The sequence below is a fragment of the Lagenorhynchus albirostris genome, chromosome 14, assembly GCF_949774975.1.
Source record: "Lagenorhynchus albirostris chromosome 14, mLagAlb1.1, whole genome shotgun sequence".
In the NCBI taxonomy this organism is placed as follows: domain Eukaryota; kingdom Metazoa; phylum Chordata; class Mammalia; order Artiodactyla; family Delphinidae; genus Lagenorhynchus; species Lagenorhynchus albirostris.
The window spans coordinates 60,104,380-60,128,506 of NC_083108.1; the positions used below are offsets into that span (position 1 = coordinate 60,104,380).

Consider the following 24,127-nt stretch of genomic DNA (forward strand, 5'->3'; position numbering starts at 1 on the left):
ACTTAAATGGCTACTCTCCTGACTGTTTCTGAGGCCCATTTGATGGTCATGGTGGCCGTTGTTCACTGCATTACCGTGGAAAGTTCCGGTAATCATTTATTTTTGCTCCAGCGTGTTCCAGAAAGGATTTAGTGCCACTCACAAAGTTATAATACAAGTTAATTTTAAAAAACCAAAGTATGGCAGAAGGAAGCTAGGAACAGGTGAGTGAGTGATGTGGTAGCAGAGGTGAAGTTGGTACCCAGAGCATAAAGGCAAGGTCTACACACAAGCTGGGACCAACCCCCAAACGGGATTTCTGAGCTTCTTGGCGGTCAATTCAGTGACATAAATGAAAGCAGCAGAAAAGTCACAGGATCCCAGAGGATTAAAAATTAATAATGAAATTGGTAAAGCATTTTCTTGAGAGATGCAAAAAAGTATTACTGACACTAAAATTAAAGAGGAATATTTTCCATAAGTCATCCTAGGAATAACAATTTTCACTCAACCCAGTAAGGGTTTCCACCACCCTCAGGACAGGGCACCACATGTGGGAGCAGCTCCACCTGAGACCTGGGTGCCCTCCAGGCCACTGGACGACATCTCTTTCACCAGATAAGAAATATTATGCTTTTGATGGTTATGTCCAAAACAAAAAGTGAATCTTAAGTGTCAGTGTAACCAAAAGTTGTTTTATTGTATTACATTAGCAGAGAAATCATGCAATAATTTTTTTTTACATTTCTTATTGGCAGACATTTATTTGTTTTAAAGCAGTTATGAAGAATTAAAAAAAAATTTTTTTTTTTTTTGTGGTACGCGGGCCTCTCACTGTTGTGCCTCTCCCGTTGTGGAGCACAGGCTCCGGACGCGCAGGCCCAGCGGCCATGGCTCACAGGCCCAGCCTCTCCGCGGCATGTGGGATCTTCCCAGACCGGGGCACTAACCCGCGTCCCCTGCATCGGCAGGCACACTCTCAACCACTGCGCCACCAGGGAAGCCCTAAAGATTTTTTTTTTAATTGTTACCTACCTGAGAATTCCAGGCTAGCTTTGAGTACACTTTATACCTACAGGAAGGCGTAAACAGCAGAACGAGAAGGAAAGTGCTGTAATAGGAAATGGAGGAGTTGGGTATTTAATTTTAGTTTAAATTTTGATTTAAACATCAAAATTATGCTATGAAAATTTAAAGCCTTGCTTTTTAAAAGTAGGTTTAATTTGGTATCATTATCATGTTTATTTTCTATAACACAACTCAAACTCCTTTGAATTAGAATGACATAAATGACCATGTATTTCAGTTGCTAAATATATGAAGATCACAAGGTGATTCTCAAATTCAATAATACAGAAAAAATTAAGAAATGTCATTTAGTAATTTTCTTTTTATGCTCTCAGTGTCTCTCAACTCTCAGATGTCAAAAACAAGTGAGACTTCACTGTGAATCACCTTTTCAGTCACACACACACACACACCCCACTGAAATTATTTTTATTTAGTATTATTCATCTTAGTTGCTAATGGAGGCATACTAAAAGTATTCCTCATATTTATTTCCCAGTTGTTTTAACAAATGTACAAGAATTCTAGCCAGGCTCTGGACAAATGTTTGAGCACAGCTAAAGAAGCTGCAGTGGTTAATGATTTTACAGAATCATTTCTTTACTGGTTTATGTATTTTTATTTGAGATTGTGGTATTGTGGCTATGACTTCTAAAGATTTATCTTTTAGAAATAATGTTGAAATAAAATGATATGGTGTGAGAGAACTGCTATTAAATAATAAAGGTGGGAGGGAGATGCAAGAGGGAAGAGATATATGTATATGTATAACTGATTCACTTTGTTATAAAGCAGAAACTAACACATCATTGTAAAGCAATTATACTCCAAAAAAAAAAAAAAAAAGGAGAAAAGGGCTGAGATACAGATAAAAGAGAACAGCCACTTGAGTGTGGAATCTGCCTGTGGGTAGTGAGTGCCCAGGGGGCGTTCTCTCTCCTTGTGTAAGTTTGACATTTTCCCTGATAAAAAGGTGAAGGGGCCACAGCAGCAGCAGCCCTGAAATTTTCCATGAAGATCTGAGAACTCCTTAAAGAGTAAACGTAGGGAATCCTGGGGACCTGGCCCTGGTCTAACCCCACTTCTTGTTTCCCAACAAGGAAGACAAAGCAGCAGATCGAGCCTGTTCTGTCTCCTCCGTGTCGTCCACGGCGCCTGCTGTAAGATCCCGGCACTCACGGTTCCCATCTCACTCTGCTGTCGGCATGTCCCCAGGAACCGTGCATTTTGTTTCTTGGGTCAAGCACCCCTCTGTGACTCTGTCTCAAAGGCTTTTGCTCAGACTATTGAAGAAAAAATGATTCTGACACTTGTTAAAGACAGTAAGGAACTTTCTTCCAGGACCACTGCACAGGGGTTTGCAGTAGGGGGAAAGTGGGGCTCAAATCCCAATATCACCACGACAGGGGTATAACTGCCCTCCTGGACCGTCCAGATAATAGCACAATAGAGCATTTCTCTTTAGACCTGGGGTGCGTGTGTGTGTGTGTGTGTGCGTGCGTGTGTGTGTGTCTCCTCATTTGACTCTTTGAAGGAAATTTTTCAAGGAAGCCCACAGACTCCTTCAATGGAGTGATGAGAGTGGCCCTGGAAGATTCCAGAAGGAAGCATCAATCCAGGGAGACAGGATAAACGCTGAGGGTCCAGCTCCTCTCCTTGGCATGGAGACTGTCCCTTCCTGTCACCTGTGGGCAGTTTGGGTTTGTTGTTGATGAGGACAGACAGGCAGACACGACAGATACAGAGACGTGCGGCACAAGCTTAAAAGCTGTTCCCGACACTGGGAGTCAGGCTGGGATGGACTAGAACCTGGTGAAGCTGGACTCAGGGCCCCCTGCTCCCCCTTCCAGGTCTTGTACCTGATTTGTACTCATAATTCTGTGTTCCTTTTTTTCAAAGAGGGTCCACAAGTTGTATAAGCATCAGGCCCCTCAATACTTGGATCCACCCTTGTATGGAATCGTGAACCAACTCAGGTCTTGTTTTTTCCTGCAAAGAATCTGCGCTGATTCTTAGGGAGAGCAGCCTCGACCGCTTCCTGGCGGGGTCACCCCAGGCTCTCTCCTGCAGAGCAGAGATGGAAATCGGTGCTTCCTTGGTTTGGGAAGGGATATAAATATTCTAACAAAGAGTTTTGTGAAAATTTATGTAACTTATTTTATACTTAGCTGCTAATGTATAGTCATCTGCTTCCATAGCACTGTTCATTTAATTTGGATAATTTTGGAAATACGGATTCATAGAGCCACCTTTACTGAGGTAGACAGGCTGCTATTTCAGAGGCTGCTGGTGCCATAAGGGATGGGCCTGCACACAGTGTGTGAACCAAAAATCCCAGTTCACGCTTAACTCAGAGTTTCTAAAAAGGTCAAAAAGAGTAAATCACTATCCCCAAAGGGTATAATTTTAAAAGTTTCTTTCTTATGTACCTAATGCTTTGGGGCTGAATTTAACCTGTCTGCTCAGCCATGTCTATTCATAATCGTGGCTCACCTAGAAAATTTAAAAGAAGCAGCTAAAACAGAACTTGCCGTTGTAACAAGCATGTTTTTTCACGGCTGAAATGGCCATTCTGCTAGTCAGGTCGTTGTATCCTAAGAACTTTAAATTCTTAGTTGTATTGATAGTTGGTGAATGTCATTAATTTTTGACTTGTCATTTCCACTTTGAAATGAACAATAAGAATGTTTGAGCAGTAGATTGAGTGGTGAGATCTGGGCCTTCCACCCCATGTGTGGAGTCAGCCTCCACGAAGAAAACAATTTATGCACTCCCTGCAAATGTTTTTGGCATTTTCTTTTTACTTTTAACTTTCGGAAGAAGGTAACACATGGGTTTTCTTATCTGTAACTTTTTCAAACTTCAGGAATTCTTTGATCACGTGAAGAAGCTCTGGGATGACGAAGGTGTGAAGGCCTGCTTCGAGAGGTCCAACGAGTACCAGCTCATCGACTGCGCCCAATAGTGAGTCTGTCCGCGAGGACCAATCCGTGCTGCCCTCCCAGAATCTCTGAACTTCCTTAAGTACAAGGAACAAATAATTAACAACTCATTGCAGAAACCAGCTTTTAACATAAGATGAGTTCAGTAGATGCAAAACTGAAAATCCAGCAGGAGGCAGTGTTTCGGGGAAGAACCAGAAGCAGTTATATTCATTTTACCTCGATCTTTGTATTCAGTTCTAGTCATTTTTTGCCTTCTATAGAGTTATAGGCATGTTCATAAATTATAACATACTTAGGTATTCATTACTATATTTTAATTTTGGAGCCGGGGCCCCCAAATTAAAATTTAAATAACCCACATCTGCCGCCAGGCCGAAGCTCTTACTTAAAGTAATGAGATCATCCTACACACATTTGAAGTAGACTAGAACCTCAAGAGTAGATGGTAATTAAAATAATAAGTAAATATATGATGAAAAAAATGTATGAGGAGAAATAAGCAAAGGACTCTGGTGCCAAGGCTGGCTCATTGTTTTTCCCTGAAATTCTCATTTTCCTATTTCCTATCTTTCGCTATTTTAGATTCAGTCTGTAACTATTACAGCATAATGGTCCCCAGAAGAAGGTTAATCAATGAGTTTTAGCTGTGTTTGCTCATTTGATAACAAAAACTGTATTTAAAGTTTGTCTTAAATAACCCTTTGGGCAGCAAGAAATAAGCTTTTATACATTTTAAGTCTGTAAACTCTAAAAATCCATACTTGTGGGAAAGGTTCCAGAAGCGTCAAATGGAATTCACAGTATTTGGGACCAAATCTACACTATTTAGAACTACACCGTGAATACTGACTTTAAGGACAGGGAGGTGCGGCCGCCCCCGGGCCCTCCCCACCCCTCGGAGCTCAGGCTCCATCACCTGTCACGGGCAAGGGGTGCTGAGCGGGGTGGGCAGGGCCCAGGAGGGGACGCAGGCATGTCCCCAGCACTGACAGGAAGCGTTGTGGATGCCCAGCGGTGATGGAGGTGGCCGTGGACAGGCGAGAGGGATCGAGGGCCCACACCCTCCCAGGCCAGGGAATGTGGATTTTCCTCCGGACGCAGCGAGCGGCCATCGGCTGGAAGAGTGAGGCTGTCAGGTCACTCTGGTGCTGCGTGGAGGGTGAAACGGAGGCGGCAGAGACCCGTGGGTGCACACAGGCAGGTGGTGGCCGTGGAGGGGAGCCTGGGGCCTCAGGGACAGAGCCAGGCATTGGATCAAACAAGGGAGGTGGAGGAAAGGGGGGGTGGTCAATGAGGATGACCACGGGGCCGTTATTGGGACAGGGACCCAGGAGATGTCGTTTATGGAGGACAGGATGCTATCAAGCTCTGGTTTGGGGAAGTCTAGCTGTGATGCCAGAGGGATTTCTAGCACAGCTGGAGATAACATTAACATTCATATAGGTTTGCTTTTGAGGTTCTGGGGGAAAGTGTCTGACCGTGGTTCCCAGTATTTCTTGAGCGAAGTCGCCTCTGGACCAGAGCGCCCTTCAATGTCACATTAGGAGTTTCTCTTTCTTATAAAAAGAGACAACGCATCACCATAGCAATAGAATTAATGGTTTACTTTAAAATAGAACATGCAAAGTAAATTTGACAAAAAGAAGCAACATGAGCTTCGACAACAGGCAGTGAGGATCCAGATCTTTGCTCTGCTGCCGAGAGCAGAGAGTTTGGGCAGGTTACTTCCATGGGGATAAAATTATGGGCTGTATTCCTGTACAGTTGTTGTAGGGTTAAGTAGAGACCCGAAACCCCAGAGTGGCACCTGGCACACATGAGCCCTCCTGAGCTCTTGCTGCTGTGTCTCCAACGTGGGAACCGAGGTCCAGGGGGTAACCTGAGGCCACTGAGATCAGGGTTCCCACCTGGGGGGTGGCGGGGCGGGGAGCCCCCGCCAAGCTCTGCTATTTCTTTCTGTTCCGTACTTTCAAATTACAGGGAGTGAGACTCTGAGGCACGAGGTCAAGACCCCAGGCTCGTCAAAAATAAAACACCAGGGTTCCTGCGGTCTTCACTCTGGGCTCGGCAGTATCACAGAAAGCCGTCCCCCCCTAAACCTCACTATCTGGGTCAATCATAACGTCCCAGCTTTGCTTTTTTAATCCATTTTAATATGCATGGGAATCAGGTTAGGTCAGCAACCTTTGTCTCTTAATAACAATCTTGTTTTTCCTCTGCACTCAGATGTTGAGGTTGGGGGTGAGACATTTCAAAAACAAGTAATATTTCAGTAACTCTTGTTAGACCGACACATGGAGACAGATTTTTTTTGTTGTCAAATAAGATATTGAAGGAACGTAGCTGCTTCCACCTCCCATCACCTTTGCTCATGAAATAAAGGACAGAAAGGACATTTCAACGTCCAGCCGGGGATGTCCTGGGACCAGGACGCTCATGCCGGCTTGCCCAGCGCCCCGGAGTTCCAATTCCTTGGCGAATGCATGTTGTTCCTCCTCAAAGACCTGGTTCCTTAGTGGGAGTTCTTGCATGAAATCAGGGCTATCGGAAATAAGCGAATGGGCAGATTGGGAGCCCGGGGCTCAGCGCGGGGCCGATGGGGCACTGAGCTTTGCCCTGGCAGAGTCCAGGGTTCTGACAGGTCTTTTCCTCTCTCTTCTGAATCCTCTGAGAAAATATCTGCCGACATCTCAGTGTGACTCTTAAGTCACTATGTTACCTGCTCAGCAGTCTTGTGTTTTGAGCCCAAGTGCTAATTAAGAAGGGATTCATTCTAAGCCCTGTTGAAGTAATTTCTTCCATGGCAGAAACCACAGGACTATTTGGGGGAAAAGGCGCTTCCCAGGGGGGCTGAGCTGCCAGTGAAGAATCCAAGGATGGTCTCGCCACGGTAACTCAAAAGCTTAAACACAGAGGGACCCGGCAGTTTCTCCCCTGGGTATACACCCAAGAGAATTAAAAACATACATCCACATAATAATGTGTACATGAATGTTCACAGCAGCATTATCCACAACAGCCAAAAAGTACAAACAATGCAAATGTCCATGAAAGGATAACTGGATGAACAGACGTGGTCTGGCCACACAGTGGGATCTTATTTAGCCATAAAAGAGAACAAAGCACCAACACGTGGTACAACATGGATGAACCTTGAAAACGTGAGGCTCAGTGAGAGAAGCCAGACATAACACATATTGAATGAGTCCAGTTGTATGAAATGCCCAGAACAGGCAAATTCATAGAGACAGAAAGTAGATTAGTGGTTGCCAGGGGCTGGGGGAGGGGGAAATTGCGAGTGACTGTTAAAGGGTACGGGGTTTCTTTTGGGGATAATGAAAATGTTCTGGAACTGAATAGTAGTGATGGTTATAAATATACTAAAACCCGCTGAATCGTGTACTTCAAAATGGTGAGGTTTATGTTATGTGAATTATATCTCAATTTAAAAAAGGAAATATTACAGGGGAGGGAATGGTCCAGGGCAGGACAAGCAGTGGCACCACCAGTCAGTCTTGGTGAGGACTCGTGAGAGCAGAAATCCTGCCTCCTCTCGGTCCTCTTCCCAACAACAGATTCAAGTCTAAGCAAGCATTTTAAGGGCTGCTTCTTTGTACCCGTCGCCCCCTCTCCAGGCCGCGACACACGGGCGCACGTGGAGCTCCCAAGTTATAAATCACCTTTCATATGAAAATGAGAAAGTCTGCTCGGGTCTGTGCGTGCTACCTGGCATGCAAGGCGCGGACACTTGCTAAGGCTCCTTCAGGAAAGGGGGGATTTGTTCTGAGTCTCTCAGAGCCACTGAAGCCCAAGGCATCACAACCTCTCTGTCCCTGTCTGCTGACCCGTGGGGCCATCCCATAACCCTCAGACCAGGGCCCAGAGGAAACAGGGCAGACGGGTTTGCTCCAACCGGGCAGCCTTGTCCCTGTCACCCCAGCCAGCGGCCACCTCTGCGTCCCCAAGCAGGGCTGCGGCAGGCGGGGTGGGCACTGCACCATCCAACACCAGGACCAGCCTGGCTGGAGGAGCATGGCAACAATCATTATTATGAACTTCAAGGGTTATACATTTGGTAAAAATGAGTGTCTTTGCAACATGAAGCAAGCTGAGCAAATTAGCAGAGATTATATTTCATACAGAGGTCCCCAATTCCCACTGTGAAAATTAAAAACAATCTCTACTACATTAGCCCCCAAAATGCGTTTCCTTTAAGTGCTAATAATAAGTGATTATGTAGCCATGGAAACAGCTATTTTGAGAGAAAGGAAATCAGGGAAAATCTGATTTTTATTTATTTATTTATTTATTTTTGGCTGCGTTGGGTTCTGGGTTGCTGCATGCAGGCTTTCTCTAGTTGAGGAGAGTGGGGGCTACTCTTTGTTGCAGTGCACAGACTTCTCATTGCGGTGGCTTCTCTTTGTTGTGGAGCACGGGCTCTAGGGCACGTGGGCTTCAGTAGCTATGGCACGTGGGCTCAGTAGTTGTGGCTCACGGGCTCAGTAGTTGTGGCTCATGGGCTCAGTAGTTGTGGCTCGTGGGCTTAGTTGCTCTGCAGCACGTGATATACCCGGACCAGGACTCGAACCCGTGTCCCCTGCATTAGCACGTGGGGATTCTTAATCACTGAGCCACCAGGAAGTCCCTGGAAAATTGGATCTTTAGAACAGGTTTATAAAATCATACTCTGCTTAATCTAACTTGAAACTCTACAACTTGGAGTGTATGTAGGTTCTCACGCTTTGCACACATGTGTTTACATGATACTCACCTTTCGTATACATCCATTTACATAATTGGTTTTAGAACACTCTGGAAAGGAGAGAATATCCCCCTCAAAAGAAAAGAGCAGTGAGAAAGGTGTAGTGATTTCCCACGTGTGCCCTTTGCCGCCCGGCAGGAGCCCATGGGGGCCCGTTTGTCCCCTCCACACCAGCCTGGATCTCAGGGCTTGCAAGTCCTTGAATGTGAGCTTCCAGGACAATCTGGAAATTATTCACAAAAATGAAGTTTCAACTTCAAAGTGGATTTTTAGGTCATTGTAAAATAAACTATAATTTTAAATATGCATCTTACTATATAGTGTTAACTCACTAAATATCCAGTCAATTATCTGAGTGCTTCTGAACCCTCGATTTGACCTTCATTTCAGCCAAGTTTATTTTCAGATTCATTTTCTAGATCTGTAGCATTGGAGGTGCTCCTGTTTATGGGCAGTAATGTTTTTAAGTATGAAGAATAAATTACATGCAAATATCTCAGTATAAGTGGGTCAGCCTGGTTCTCCTCTGCCGTCTTCAGAAACTTCACCCCGAGAAGCAGCTTCTGAGAGGGTCCTGAGGGTGGGAACCTGCACTTTCCTCGTGGGTCCTCTTTGCTCCCACTGTGACCACACTCACCACACTCTGACACCAGATGTGTTACACCAGCCGGGTGTCCCACCATTTAACTCAGTTCTGACACTCCCTTCCCAGGAGATCCTCAGGCCCCACAGGGTAAGGGCTCAGGCCACGAGACACCCCACTTAAGGTGCCAATCACGACGAGGTCCCCAGGGGACCCCCCACGTCTGTCCCACTTGACTGCAGATCGGAGGTGCCCGTGTCCTCCTCCACCTCGGATTCAGTTTTCTGCTAGAACAGCTCACAGAATTCAGGGAAATGCCTACTTAACGCTTACCGGTTTATTAAAGGATATGATAAAGGACACAGGTGAACATCCAGATGAAGAAGTCCCCAGGGCAAGGCCTGGGAGGGTCCTGAGGGTAGGAGCTTCTGTTCTGTGGAGTTGGGGGTCCCCCCTCCCAGCATGTGGGTGTGTCCACAGCAGGGGAGCTCTCCAGGCCCCATGCTGCTGGGTTTGCTGTGGAGGCTTCCCCATGGGGGCATGATACATCATTAACTCAGTCTGCAGCCCCTCCTCCCTTCCTGGAGGATGCAGGTGGGGCTGAAAATTCCCAGCTTCTAACCACAGGTTGGTCTTTCTGGTGACCAGCCCTCAACCAGGAGCCCACCCAGAGTCACCCCATTAGAACAAAAGATGCTCCTCTCACTTAGGAAATTTCACGGGTTTCAGGAGCCCCGTGTCAGGAACCAGGAACAAAGACTACCTTTTTTTCCCGTGATTTCACACTGTATACATGGATCTTTTCAAACCTCTCAGAAAAACTACTCCCCTGAGCGGAGAATCCTGGGGGATTCCCGTTCCTTGTCTCATGGGTCCTCAGACTTCCTGTAAAGGCGGCAGGACTCCACGTCCTCGCCCCTTCCAGCAGGTGGAACGAGTTTCCTGTTCACTATGTATTGTCAGATTCATTCTGAAGGCTGTGGACATAGGGCCATTGAACCAGATAGTGTTAAGTGCGTGCACACACACGCACACACACACGCACACACGCACACATGTTTTTGCTGCCTTACAGCTATTTTTCCTCATGTTCCTTAGAGCTAGACCCTTTGTCAAACAGTATCCCACGTGGGGTGCCAGCGTGCCGAGGGCTCCGCAGGGCTGAGGTGCCGGATGTGTCGCCCTTAGAGCCCCCCCAGAGCCTTTGTGGCCACTCAGTTGATGCCAGGAAACCCCAGTCTCCACGGGGCCCAGGTTAAAAATTAGGGCTAGTGTCCAGAATTTGTAGCAGCAGAATGAAATGCATCAAATACCAAACCAAAGTGGTACTTGAGTAGAGTGAAATTTTCAGTGTTCACACTGGTAACACTTAACTTACTGTATGACCTGTGTAGTGTGGGTATGGATGGCGGCTGGTCTCCTCTGGGCTCAGCGTCCAGGGTCTCCTGCTGGGGGAGGGGTGTGTGGAAATACTCTGGTTTATGTGGTTGAGTAGCTGCAAACGGTAGCAGAAATGGGTTTTTTCGAGTTGGCCTTATAATCAGTCACAGGAAACATTTAAGTTAATTATGCAGGAATGTGGAATGGAGAAATGCAAGAAATTTCCCACCAACTGGAATTCCTAGCAGCCCCTAACCACTCCTCCCATTCCTTAAGGTAGTCAGTTAGATGCTTAAATGTTTTAATGTGTCACATTTCCAACTGTGATGACGGGACTCTGGCCCTCACATGAGCCCGAGCTTCAGTGGCATCTGAAGAAACGGGTGCCCTGTCCTCACCTCGAGGTCCTGCAGCTGGACGGGGCTGGTCTAAGCAGTAGATGTCCTTTCTCCCCAAAACTGCACATCTAAAAACATGCGCATAACGTCTTGATAAGAGTTAGCATTACACAGGTGTATGCATTTGTCAAAACTCAGCAAACGTACACTCACAATTTGGGTTTCTGTGGATCAAAATTTACATCAAAAGAGTGAACTGTGAACAAACATTGATTTTAGCTAATGACCTGGGTGCTGAATCATGTAGGAGGAGGCATTCTGGTGTTTGCAATTTTGTTGAAATGATCAGAAATAAGATGGATAAATGGGGTAGATGCGTGACTTTTTAAAGTACAGTAAAGGACTTCCCTGGTGGCAGGGAAATGGTTAAGAATCTGCCTGCCAATGCAGGGGACACGGGTTCAAGCCCTGGTCCAGGAAGATCCCACATGCCGCGGAGCAACTAAGCCCCTGTGCCACAACTACTGAGCCTGCGCTCTAGAGCCCACGAGCCTAGAGCCCGTGCTGCGCAACAAGAGAAGCCACCGCAAAGAGAAGCCCGCACACCGCAACGAAGAGTAGCCCCTGGGCTTCCCTGGTGGCGCAGTGGTTGAGAGTCCACCTGCCAATGCAGGGGACACGGGTTCATGCCCCGCTCTGGGAAGATCCCACATGCCGCGGAGCAGCTGGGCCCGTGAGCCATGGCCGCTGAGCCTGCGCGTCCGGAGCCCGGGCACACCAACAAAGACCCAACGCAGCCAAAAATAAATAAAATAAATAAATTAAAAATAAAGTACAGTAAAAATGGTAATGGCAGAATCTAGGTGGTGGGTATTCAAGTATTCACTGTAAAATTATTTCAAGTTTGCTGTGTGTTTGAAATTTTTCATAATAAAATGTAGGGGGAAGAAAAATATACATAAGTATAGATGTGATCAGAAGTCTACAGAAAAATAACATAGCAGCACAGAGTAATGCATTGGTAGTACCCCATGAAGTATATAATATGGCACATAAGACATTTGATGTGGAAGGGTTTTACTACTATTCTTTTAAGTGTTTGTTGAATTATGTGAAACACTTGCAAAGAGCCCAGGGAACTCAGGCTGAAAACCACTCATACTACTAACTATTAATAAGATGTGCAGCTGCAGAGTAATGTTAAGAGACGTGTCCTGTAATTCTCGACTTCCAAGTGTAGCTGCAGAATAGCCCATTGTTATAGAAACTTACCATGCACATCATATGAGTTAACATATCCATCCTCACACAAACCCAAAGAGTTTATTATCTCCATTCTACAGAGGAGGAAACAAAACTGCCCACGACTACATAGAACTACCAGGCTGTTACTTGATTTAGCCAGGATTTCACATTTTAAACCTAAAGATTGTGAGAGACTATTATGGTTTAAAAGTTTAACAAACATTATGTGAGCATGAAATGCATGCCAGGTGCTGCCACAGAATAAATTTTAGAGATGATGAGGGTGGATCCTAGCTTATAAATAAGTGGATTTTCACAAGGACACCCATTTTCTCAGATTCTGAAGTCACTCTCCTTAACTGTTCATTTTTATCACATTCGTGTATCAAACATAGTTTGCAAATGAAAACCAGGATAGTTGGGGTTTTTTTATAGAGGTCCTCATAGTTCAAGAAATTTAAAGGATAATTCACCGAAAAGAGAAAATATTTGTAAACTATGTATCTGATAAGTTATTTGTATCCAGAATATATAAAGAACTCTTACAACTCAATAACAGAAAGATAAATAGGGCTGCCCTGGTGGCACAGCGGTTAAGAATCCACCTGCCAATGTAGGGGACACGGGTTCGAGCCCTGGTCCTGAAAGATCCCACATGCCACGGAGCAACTAAGCCCATGCGCCACAACTACTGAGCCTGTGCTCTAGAGCCCACGAGCCACAACTACTGAGCCCACATGCCACAACTACTGAAGCCCGTGCTCCTAGAGCCCATGCTCTGCAACAAGAGAAGCCACCTTAATGAGAAGCCCGCACACCACAATGACGAGTAGCCCCTGCTCACCACAACTAGAGAAAGCCCACGCGCAGCAACGAAGACCCAATGCAGCCAAAAATAAATAAATAAAATAAATTTATTTTAAAATAAAGATAAATAACCCAATATTAAAATGAGCAAAGGATCAGAAGAAACATTTCCCCAATAAGATATATAAGTGGCCGGTAAGCTGTGAAAATGTGGTCAACATCATTGGCTCTCAGGGAAATGCAAATTGAAACCATAAGGAGACACCACTGTAAACCCACTAGGATGGCTAGAATCAAAGAGTCAGACGAAAACTAATGTGGCGAGGATGTGGGGAAATTGGAACCTTCATATTTTTGCTGGTAGAGATGTAAAATAGTGCAGCCGCTTTGGAAAACAGTCTGGCAGTTCCACAAAAAGTTAAACACAGAGTAACCGTATGACCCAGCAATTCCTAGGTATACATCCAAGAGAATTGAAAACATACATCTATACCAAAACTTTAAGACAGGAACTTCCCTGGTGGTCCAGTGGTTAAGACTCTGTGCTCCCAATGCAGGGGCCACGGGTTTGGTCCCTGTTGTGGGAACTAAGATCCCGCATGTCACGCAGTGCAGCCAAAAAAAAGAAACAATCCAAATCAACTGATGAATGGATAAACAAATTGTGGTCTGTCTATGCAATGGAATATTATTCAGCTGTAAAAAGGAATGAAGCACTGACACACACAGAACAACATGGATGAGCCCTGAAGATGTGATAAGTCAAAGAAGCCAAACACAAAAGGCCACATACTGTGTGATTCCATTTATATGAAATACCTAGAATAAGTATTTCTGTAGAGACAGGAAGTAGGTTAGGGTTGCATAGGGCTGAAGGGAGTTGAGGGGGCGGATGAGGAGAGGACCTGCTTGATGGGTACCGGGTGCCCTTTTGGAGCAATGCAAATTCTAAAAGTGATCGTGGAGCTGGTTGCACAAGTCTGGAAGTACGAAGAAAACCACTGAATTGTGTGCTTTAAATACACTTTGAGACCCCCTGTTGCAACTGGCTTGTTAGATTAATTTGGACACCACAGTAAAATTAATATGGAGACTGCTGATCATTTGAATCTGCCTAATTTCAGGGTGATTCCATGTAATACCAAGAAAAAAGCAAAAAGAGAGACTCCGTTCAAAAGCGGTGAACGATTGCTCCACAGAAGTGAATGCTCCTGACCCTATAAAAGGATCTCTGTCTCACCTGTGTGCTTGAACTGGCAGTACAGGTATGCTGCTCAAAGAAAAGGAAAGAGGAGAAATGGAAAAACAAAAATACTGATTCAAAATACGATTCCCATACTGAAAAGATGTCTTGATATCTCTAAAAAATATCTTTATGGAAACTGTCAGGTAATTTTATAAGAAGTTATTTCCATAGGATTTTGAGCTGTTCTTCTCCACACAGTGCCCAACACAGTAACATCTCATTAAATATTTGTTGAATGAATAAGTAAATCTAATCAGGTATTTTAAACTCTCCGTTATGAATGGGTCAGTGGGCCACTGTTGGCTGTTCCCCACCATGCCTGGAACAAAGCCCAGCACATAGTAGGTGTTCAGAAAGCAACTGTTACATGAATGGACTTTTACGTTTTAACTGTTCATTCTCGTTTGTACAGAATTCATCTTTCTCTAAAACTCAGATAAAGGCACAATATCTGTTCATAGTGTTATTCAGAATAGCCAGAAAGTGGAAATAACGCAAATGTCCATCGTACGATGAAAGGAGAAACAAATGTGGTCTAATCAGACAATGACTGTTGTTCAGCCTTGACAGGACGAAAGGCTGGTTCCTGTTTTCACATGGCCTCCTTTCGAGCAGAAGCATTCACTTCTGCTCAGAGAAAACGGGCTGCTCTAGTAAATAGTACATTACATGAGGACTTCCCTCCTTCCAGTAAACAGTGAGCATGTGTTCACACTGTCGAGAAATGTAATTACAGTCTTTCAAGTATGATTCAGGGAGTGGAGGAGCTGCCCTTTGGTAATTTCACATCAAAGAAAGCTTTCAAAAAAGGAAGAAAGTAAAACCGTCCTTCTTCCTTACACCAAATTCCATTGATCACATAATAATTAGACTCCATGATACCTTTCAAATACAAGCTTCATTCTGTTCTTATATTAACTTACTAAGCACAGATGGAATTCCCATGTGCTCGCTAACCGTTTTATCCACGTGATCACGATTAAGTGCTTGGTACTCAGTGTTTCCCATCCTGTTCTCCATCGATGTGAACCTCGAGGGCCGGGCATTGTTTCTGAGGAGAAGGAATGAAGGATTCCTCATACCAGCTACGGGGGCTCAGAAGGAAGTCACTTTGCCATGACTCTCTGCTAAGATGTATGCAGTAACTAAATATATCCTCTTCTTTTTTTATATATAAATTTATTTATTTATTTTATTTTTGTCTGCGTTGGGTCATCGTTGTTGCGCACAGGCTTTCTCTAGTTGCAGCGAGCAGGGGCTACTCTTCGTTGTGGTGCGCGGGCTTCTCATTGCGGTGGCTTTTCCTTACTGCGGAGCACGGGCTCTAGGTGTGTGGGCTTCAGTAGTTGTGGCACACAGGCTCAGTAGTTGTAGCTCATGCATGGGCTTAGTTGCTCCACGGCATGTGGGATCTTCCCGGACCAGGGATCGAACCCATGCCCCTGCATTGGCAGGCTGATTCTTAACCACTGCACCACCAGGGAAGTCCCAATATATCCTCTTCTAAAACTGACAAGACTTACATCATTTTTCCAAGAAAGGATACATTTTATTATCCTCAATTGACCATGTTTAACGACATCTCAGATCCCTTCTAAAATAAGAAATTTGGCGTGAAGTGAGCACAGATTGGAGGGCCCGTTTCTCACTGTGGTTCTTCCTCTAATACATGGTGTGCTGGTGTGACACAGTGGTGTATCTGGTCTCTGACGACAGGGCGGCCCTGGGCCTCCAGAAGGCTGTCTGCATCGGGAAGCCTTCAGTTGACCCCCTGCTTCTCAGGCTGGCCTGCCCTCGGTCAGCTGCCTCTCCAGGACCTGGGAGGTGGTGGGACCTGCGTCCCGGGGCTGTGACAGACACACGACACGGTGGACACCACCTGTGCTATTTCCTTGCTTTATTTCATGTGAAAGACGTTGAAGAATTTGCAGCATTTCCCCCATTTGTGTAAGCTGAAATTCAGGGAGCTCTGAACTCTCTTTTAACCCCTAAACTGCTCTGAAAATACATTTTCTCTCTCCCGCAGTATGCTAGAGTTTACTGTTAAGTATTGTGTTCCAGATGTTAACCCTGGCTGGGATTTATTATATTTAGGACACAGTTAAACATGCCTCAAGGCAGCCTAGTGGTTCCTGGAATAGAAATATCTGCTAGAACCTAGCCTCACTGGGCAGATTTATCAGGGAAGCTCCGCCAGCACCTCTGTGCCCCAGTTGTGGCGACCCTTCCAAAAAAAGAAATGCGGGGGAAATGCACCCCTCTGCTTTGTGGAACAGTATAAATGCATCACGTGTGTGGATTACTTACCTGTCCCCACCTCCCACCCCCGCCGTACATCCCGAGCCTCGAGCCAGGCAGTACTTGTGGAAACAGGTGTGAGCTGGAAGAGTCTGGCCCAAGTCCACCAAATAGTAGAATAAGAAAGCATAGCCAGTATATTTGAGTTCAGATACCTTGTATCTGATGACTCAGTTCAAAACCATTTTAAAGCTGACACTGCTTTTAAAAATACCTACCTTTGGCCTCCTTCAGACCACAAGTATTCACTGCCTCAGAGAAACTGAAGGCTATCACAGTAATTATAGCAATGTAGAAGTGTTAACAAGTATCTGGCTTTTTTAACAGGATTTTTCACGTTTTAAATAGAAGTTTTAAGTTATCTCTAGTAGGATTCATTGAGTTACGTTATACTGGAGTTCTCATCCTGTTTTGCTTCCTAACTGAAGACATCAGCTTAAACTAACAAAAGCTTTACATTTTGGCTCAAAAGCTTGATTGCAGCTCCTCCTTGAACAAAAGAAATTGCGAGCTTGGGCACTAATGGCCTGGGACTCCTTCTTTTATGTGGACAGTGTGGGTTAAACTAGACCTGAAGGGACTTTAAGTGGTTCTCAGAGTACATGGCTGTCAGCACTGTCCTCTGTTCTGTGGCCATGGGTATTTTAAATCACATGACCCACTTAAGCATAATTTAACTGTGACAGGATGCTACTTAAAAGCTGTGTCTCGGGATGGGTCAGATACAGCCCCGATTAAGGATGTGGGTGTATCAGCTGCACACACCGGTACCGGGAGCGGCAATGAGGGGCCCAGGGTTGGGTCCTGACACTCAACCCCACCAAGCCCTGAGGACGCTCTGCTTCTCATGTTTCCATTATTCCCAGAAGGAGCTGCCAGAGCAGGCCTAGACAGGGCTGTGATGTGTAGCAGATTTACTGCCCAGGGTGCACAGTAGCTGTTTTTAATGTACGGCTTGTAAGCTGAATGTTCAAGTTTAAGGGAAAAAAAACTTGTGTGAGAACCGTCAGCCTCCAGGTTCCTGGAGAGCGGTCCCCTCTGCAGCCCGGCTGGACCGGCGAGCAGTCCTGTCCACCTGCCCCGGACCTGTGGTCCTGAAATCCCTTCTGACCCAGAGCAGTGGCCGCAAGATGACCTACTTCCCATCAGGCAGCCAGGCAGCTGTTAGGTACTGCAACATGTTTCTATGCAGGGAATAAGCTTTTCTTAAAAATAAAGAAAAAGTAGCAGAATAAAGATTCCCAGTGACGAATGGAAAGAGTGATGGGAAGAGGCGTGCGGGCACATGTCGCAGACCGTGAAATATTTCAGGTCTTTGTTTTCCGACCACAGTTCCTTACTCTCTGCTTATGTTCATCTGTCCCTTTGAGGCAGGAGGAGATTTTCTCACCAAAGGAGGAGATTCTCTTCCTACAAACTTTTGTATGTGGAGGAGTAACATAAAGATAGACACAGTCCGCCTTCTCCCTTTTGCTGAATCTTCTCTGTGCGTTCCACACGAGATCTGGCAACATCCATCACAATTGCCGGGAGAAAAGCAATTTAAACAGCACATATTTTTCTCTAAGTAAATCTTAAAACGAATCTCTACAGATTGTTTTAGGGATTTTTTTAATGGAATTATGCCATGTGTACCATTTTGGTCTGTTCCTTTTGCTCCAGTTAAGTTTTTAGGATGTATTCATGCTTTGAGTATGGGTATAGCTATTTATTTTCATGGCTATGCAGTATTCGATTGTAAAAATCTGCCACAATTCATATCTCTGTTCTGTTCACAGTTACGTTGTTTCCAGGTTTAGGTCATGACGTCTTGTTTTGTACCCGGGGCACACATGCAAGCGTTTCTCTGGGGTGGGTCATTGCAAGCAGAACTGGTGCTCATGGGGGTGCACTTTTTAACTTTATTAGATAAAAAAAAGAGAGGTTATATTTACTGACACTCCCACCAGTAGTGTATGAGAGTCTTCACTGTTTCACATTTTGGCCAAAGCACACTATTTTGAGACTTTGCCTGAATTATTTGAATTCAGGGATTTTTTTTTTTAATTTAATAGTTTTGAGCAGCCTCCCCCGGTTCCAGGAACTGATGAAGACATGACTGTTAGATCCTAGGTCCTCCTTTTCCAGTTTTACAATTGAGGAAACTGAGGCCCGTAGAAGTGAGCTGGTCTACGCCAGATCACACGAGGAATCACCCAGCTTTACCAGCGCTTACCAGGTGGTAAAGGGACCAGCGCCCGGTGCCCTGACTCCCAGTCAAGGTCACACCCAGGCCTCCCCCTCTTGCTTTCACATTGCTTCTTTTGTTGGGAAAGTCCAAAATCGTCCTAAAATAAGACCAAACTGAAGAGAATCTGGAGTTATGTTTTAACAAAACTCAAGGGGGGGAATTAATATTTAGAGTCTTAAAAAAAAAAAAGGAATTACTGCTATTGCTGGTTTCTGAATCAAATTGTTCTTTATTGCAAAGAGGATCGGGAAGGGGTGGGGAGGCTCCTTCTGTGAACGGCTGGGTGCAGTAGGGATTGCTTTCCTCTGCACCAAGGGAAATCCCGGAAGTCTTTAGAGCCCAGAGTGTTGAGGTTTCATTTTCAGCCTGTCGTCAGATCAGTAAGGTGTTCAGCATAGAGCAGGAGAATCCCTGTGTCCGTGTGATTAGACCATCAGGACAGGGGGACTCGGGCTGTGCTGCCACCGTGAGGACCGCTGACCGGGCGTTTCCCAGCTGCACCTGTGCGGAGCATCGTGGCAGTCCACTCAGGGGCGACTTTTCTGTTTCCTTCTAACGCTTTCTTGTTTTCATTTTTCAACCTGGACATCATGTTAATATAATTTGAAGGACAATGGCTTTGCGATTTCCCAAGGTTTGAGGAGTCTCGGAGTCTCACATTATGGCTGTGTTCCTAAATGAATAGAGAGGAAAATTATATATATAATAGGTGCAGTGGTGTATGTCATGCACTCCTGGAAATGGTCACCAAGGGGGTATGTGCCCAGTGCCGGGTCCTTCGCCTGCAGTCATATGTTCAGCAGAAACACACTGAGCTTCCGTGTGTCCCCGAGGGTGACTGGTACCTGGTGCCAAGCAGTGAACTTTCAAAAGCGGGTGGTTCCAGATGATTCCTAAGAATCTGACCTGAACAGCTGGGTGCATGGAATGCCCTTTAGCAGAAGGAGCAGGTTTGGGGGGAAGGACCGAGCAGTCAGTGGGAGGACTTGCCAACGGCCTTGCACCCCCAGCTCTCCAGGGTCAGCAGGTCGTTGGCACATTGGGCTCAGAAGGAAGCTGGCTCTCGGAAAGTGACCATGAGAGCTTCAGCCTGGGTCATACTGAGCACAATGGGGTGGCTGAGGTGTCAGAGAAGAAAGCAGAGGGCCAGGCCTGGGAAGCAGGGCCCACGGCAAGGTCAGCCTCCCCTCGGCATCCAGTTTGCCCGGGCCTCTGGAGTCCTCAGCTGGAGTCTGGAGTCCAGGCTGTCCAGCAGCCAGAGGAGACCCGCCTCGGTCAGCAAGCGTAGCCTCAGGGGCTGTCAACTTCTCTGAACAGCCTTCCTTAGCTCCTGTTAACCTCGCAGTCAATCCAGTCCTCAGCTGTCTCAAAACAACTCCTGCTGCATCAACCTCTTCCTTTAAGCAGAAATGATAACTCCCCTGGATCCCATGTTAACTTACTGCATCCCCCATTGTTTCTTACTTGTCCCACCGCAGCCCTGGAATCCCATTCCTCACACTTAGCAGCTGTGGACCCAGCCAGTGGCTTAGCGTGCTGTGCTCCAGTTCCCTGGCCCGTAGGATGGAGGTGTTAACAGCGTCTACCTCCTAGGGTTTGTGAGGATGACATGGGTCAATTCATGCAAAGTGGCCAGAACAACCCAGCACATCAGGACTTAATATGTTAGTTGTCATTATCCTCATAATCTGTCAAGGTTTCTCATGCTTATATTCCAAACCCTGTCACATAATGGAACAGGCCATGGGTAATGGTCAAGGAACTGGCTTGCTGACTGCAAGGGACCCAAAAGAAAGGGCGGGGGGGGGACAGTGGGTGAGCAGTGAAGGGTGTGGGGCCCTCTAAGCCCCACTTTAAACAGATTTCTTCCCTTTATTGGTCTTTTATATTCTGTTTCTAGGAATGTCTCACGTGAAGAAAGAGTTCTGCTTTAGGGAAAAAAAGTAATCTTGGCTAAGCTGCTGACGAGGGTAACGTCCTAGCCCCTCTCAGCCACAGTTCAACTCAGCAAAACCTTACTGGGTTCAGTGCCTGCTGTTTGCAGAGCGTGTGCTGGGTTCCACGGGGGGAAAAAGGAATAAGACTGTTCTCTGCCTCCACGCAGTTCGTAATATAATAGGTACCCGGACCCCATGCCAGGCAGTCTGACATGTGTGCTGTGCGGGGTAAGGGGACAGCACAGAGCGGGGGTCCTGGAGAAGCAGCTTTGAGCAGGGGCAGGGTCACAACAGGCAGAGATGCGACGGCTAGAAGCCCAGGCAGTGGGGACAGTGTCCGGAGGACCATCCCTCCTCATCCACACTGACCAAGTGACACAAATGGTGTTCAGCCTCCAAGCTCAGTCTGGCTTGACTGGGTGAGGAGGGAAAGAAAAGGGAGGGTGGGGACTGTGTTCGCCGCGTGCCTTTCTGCTCAGGTTTTGGAGCAAGAGAGTGATATAACCAGAGCTGCGTTTTAGGAAAATGCATGTGCAACAGCACCACTGGCAAACTATCACACGAGGCCCAAAGGGATGGTGAGACTTTGGATTAAAACTTTCTCAAACAGAATTACTCTCAGAGTTCATCTTCAGCCTAGCTCCTTAGGGCAGGTTGGGCCCTGCTATGTTGTTATTGCTGTACGGGAGGAATCTTCCTAAAAGAAAAAAGCCACAGCACAGTCTGCTGCCATCTGAAAGCCTGCACTTCTAAAGGGTATAATACATAGTGACAGTTTTGATCTACGCCAGTGGGTGTGGGTCCCAGTACTTCACCATCCTCTGCCTGCATAATTTAAAATGACAGTTTCGTGTCAAAATGAAATGTGAGTGAAGTTCCTTGGATATTTATAAAATATCAAACAGAATCATGTCAGCAAAAGATGGGTCTTTTATTACTAAACCACACAAGGATTTTTGTATGTTTGGAGTTGCTGGCAACTCATCTACAAGCTGACCTTCAGCCACAGCATAGACGAGGTGGTCCGCGGACCAGAAGGTATTTTCACCCGCTGCAGTAAAAGGATGTCACAGGCTGCAACCAGATTATCCTCAAAGACCGAGGCGCAGGTCAGTGATACAACTTTTTCTGTTTCGTACTTTTAATTATTAACGGTCCACGTTCCCCTGAGAAAGTGGAATTTGCCAGAGCAGATGGAGAAGGCTGTGGTCTGCTAACCTCAGGACAGCTTCCTGGTTTCCAGCCTCTGGCCGGACACCTCAGGCCACCAAGTTTGGACAGTTTTTACGTGCAGCTCCAGACAATCCTGTCCGTGCCTACGAAAGTGTGTGGACACGCATTTCCGTTAATTTACTAATGCTTCAGTTCTTTAACAACTGGTGCGGGGGGCGGGGGGGACTCGGTGCAGACGGCGAGCGCGGGGGTCAGGGGGGCCGCGGTAAGCGCTGCAACATCTGGCCGCCTGGGCCCAGGTGCGCCTCGTCCAGGTCCGGGAGCCCCGCCCCCTACGCCGTGCGCCCCGCCTGCCCCGCTCCCGGCGCCGAGCGATGACGTCACGGTCTGCGCCGCGTGCTGCAGAAACGGGAAGTAGGACCAAAACAAAGGAGCGGCGGCCGGGAGCGGTCTTTCTTTTCCTACCTCCTCCGGCTTCCACCTCGGCCCCGGCCGCCGACCCCCGGGAGCCGTCCGGTCATGTCCAACATGGAGAAACACCTGTTCAACCTAAAGTTCGCGGCCAAAGAACTGGGCAGGAGTGCCAAAAAATGCGACAAGGAGGAAAAGGCCGAAAAGGCCAAGATTAAAAAGGCCATTCAGAAGGGCAACATGGAAGTTGCGAGGATTCACGCCGAGAACGCGATTCGCCAGAAGAACCAGGCGGTGAATTTCCTGAGGATGAGCGCGCGGGTGGACGCGGTGGCCGCCAGGGTCCAGACGGCCGTGACGATGGGCAAGGTGACCAAGTCGATGGCCGGTGTGGTTAAGTCGATGGACGCGACGTTGAAGACCATGAATCTCGAGAAGATCTCCGCCCTGATGGACAAGTTCGAGCACCAGTTCGAGACGCTGGACGTGCAGACGCAGCAGATGGAGGACACGATGAGCAGCACGACGACGCTGACCACTCCCCAGGGCCAGGTGGATATGCTGCTTCAGGAAATGGCAGACGAGGCCGGCCTCGACCTCAACATGGAGCTGCCGCAGGGCCAGACCGGCTCCGTGGGCACGAGCGTGGCCTCGGCCGAGCAGGACGAACTGTCCCAGAGGCTGGCCCGCCTGCGGGACCAAGTGTGACCGCGGAACCCGCTCTCAGGCGTCCCGGCCGTAGCCACCTTCGAAGACGGATACTCTACGCTAGAAACTCGGAACCGGCCGGAATGCTGAACTGCTCTCACTCAAGATGCTTCTACCTTTGGGTTTTACAGTGCTCTCCAGATACACGAAGACGTCCCAGGCCTTCTCCACTCTTAAATGGATTTGAAAGTTCTGTATAGCTTGTTATCATGTGTATTTTTATAGCTGCCTTTTAACAGATCTGGTTAATTTGGCGTATATGAATCTTTCTTAAAAATTTGGTCAAAACTCTAGTTCCCGTGTATTCAGTATTCTGCCTGAATTACCAGAATTGAAGGTTTTCTTTTTAATTTTGTGTAATCGATAATATCTAGAGTTGACGGGAGGTGATTACGTAGGTTGATTACAGCGCTATCAGCACCTCATTAAGAGATTTATTTCATGGGCAGTGCTATTCTGTGTATCCTTTGTTTATTGTAATCAGATCCAGACTAAAGGTGACTATTCATCTGTTCTCATAACTTACACTAAAATTACTTTACGATTTTCCTGCATAATGTTCAGTTACTGTTTACGTCCTATAAATTTTTCTTATGGTAGTTGTCTTTTTATAACTGGAAATGCCACGTAACTTCCATTTATCATAAGAGAAAAGTGTTCATTTATGGGTTTAAGATTTACAAGGTTTAACGTTAGTATGACAGTTTTTTCCAAGTGAACTTCTCTCTCATGTTTCTAGTTATTTTCCTAATTAGACTTCTTTTAAAGTATGGCAATTAGCATGACAGTCACATTACTCTGACGTTGCCAAAGAACCGTTGATTGGTTTGAGAAAGCCCTGGGACTGTGTGTGTGTAGGTTTTGTTTTGATTTTAATCAAAAATAGAAATAAAATTAGAACTGCATTTTAGGTTCTAATTATTTGCATTTATTATCTTGTCTTAAAAGCAACAGCTCTTTTAAAACCTCGAAAATACAAGTTGGAGTGTTTGGCTTAGCCATGCAAATCCCTTACAC

The 24,127-nt window shown here is 46.2% G+C and overlaps 2 protein-coding genes across 3 annotated transcripts in view; both read left to right on the forward strand.

Moving 5' to 3' along the window:
* GNAL (G protein subunit alpha L) overlaps positions 1–24,127 on the forward strand; it is a 92,780-nt gene that overhangs the window by 54,444 nt on the left and 14,209 nt on the right. For both annotated transcript variants that reach the window (XM_060122055.1, XM_060122056.1), the window contains exon 5: positions 3,914–4,011. In XM_060122055.1, coding sequence (XP_059978038.1) covers positions 3,914–4,011 — 98 coding nt within the window. The remainder of the gene's footprint in view (positions 1–3,913; positions 4,012–24,127) is intronic.
* Positions 22,390–24,020, forward strand: CHMP1B (charged multivesicular body protein 1B). The gene has a single exon (XM_060121076.1). It carries the CDS (start codon positions 22,511–22,513, stop codon positions 23,108–23,110), a length of 600 nt encoding a protein of 199 aa, XP_059977059.1. The 5' UTR covers positions 22,390–22,510; the 3' UTR covers positions 23,111–24,020.

Coding starts and splice junctions, on each gene's coding strand:
- CHMP1B (XM_060121076.1), top strand. CDS start 22,511: ATGTCCAACATGGAGAAACACCTGTTCAACCTAAAGTTCGCGGCCAAA.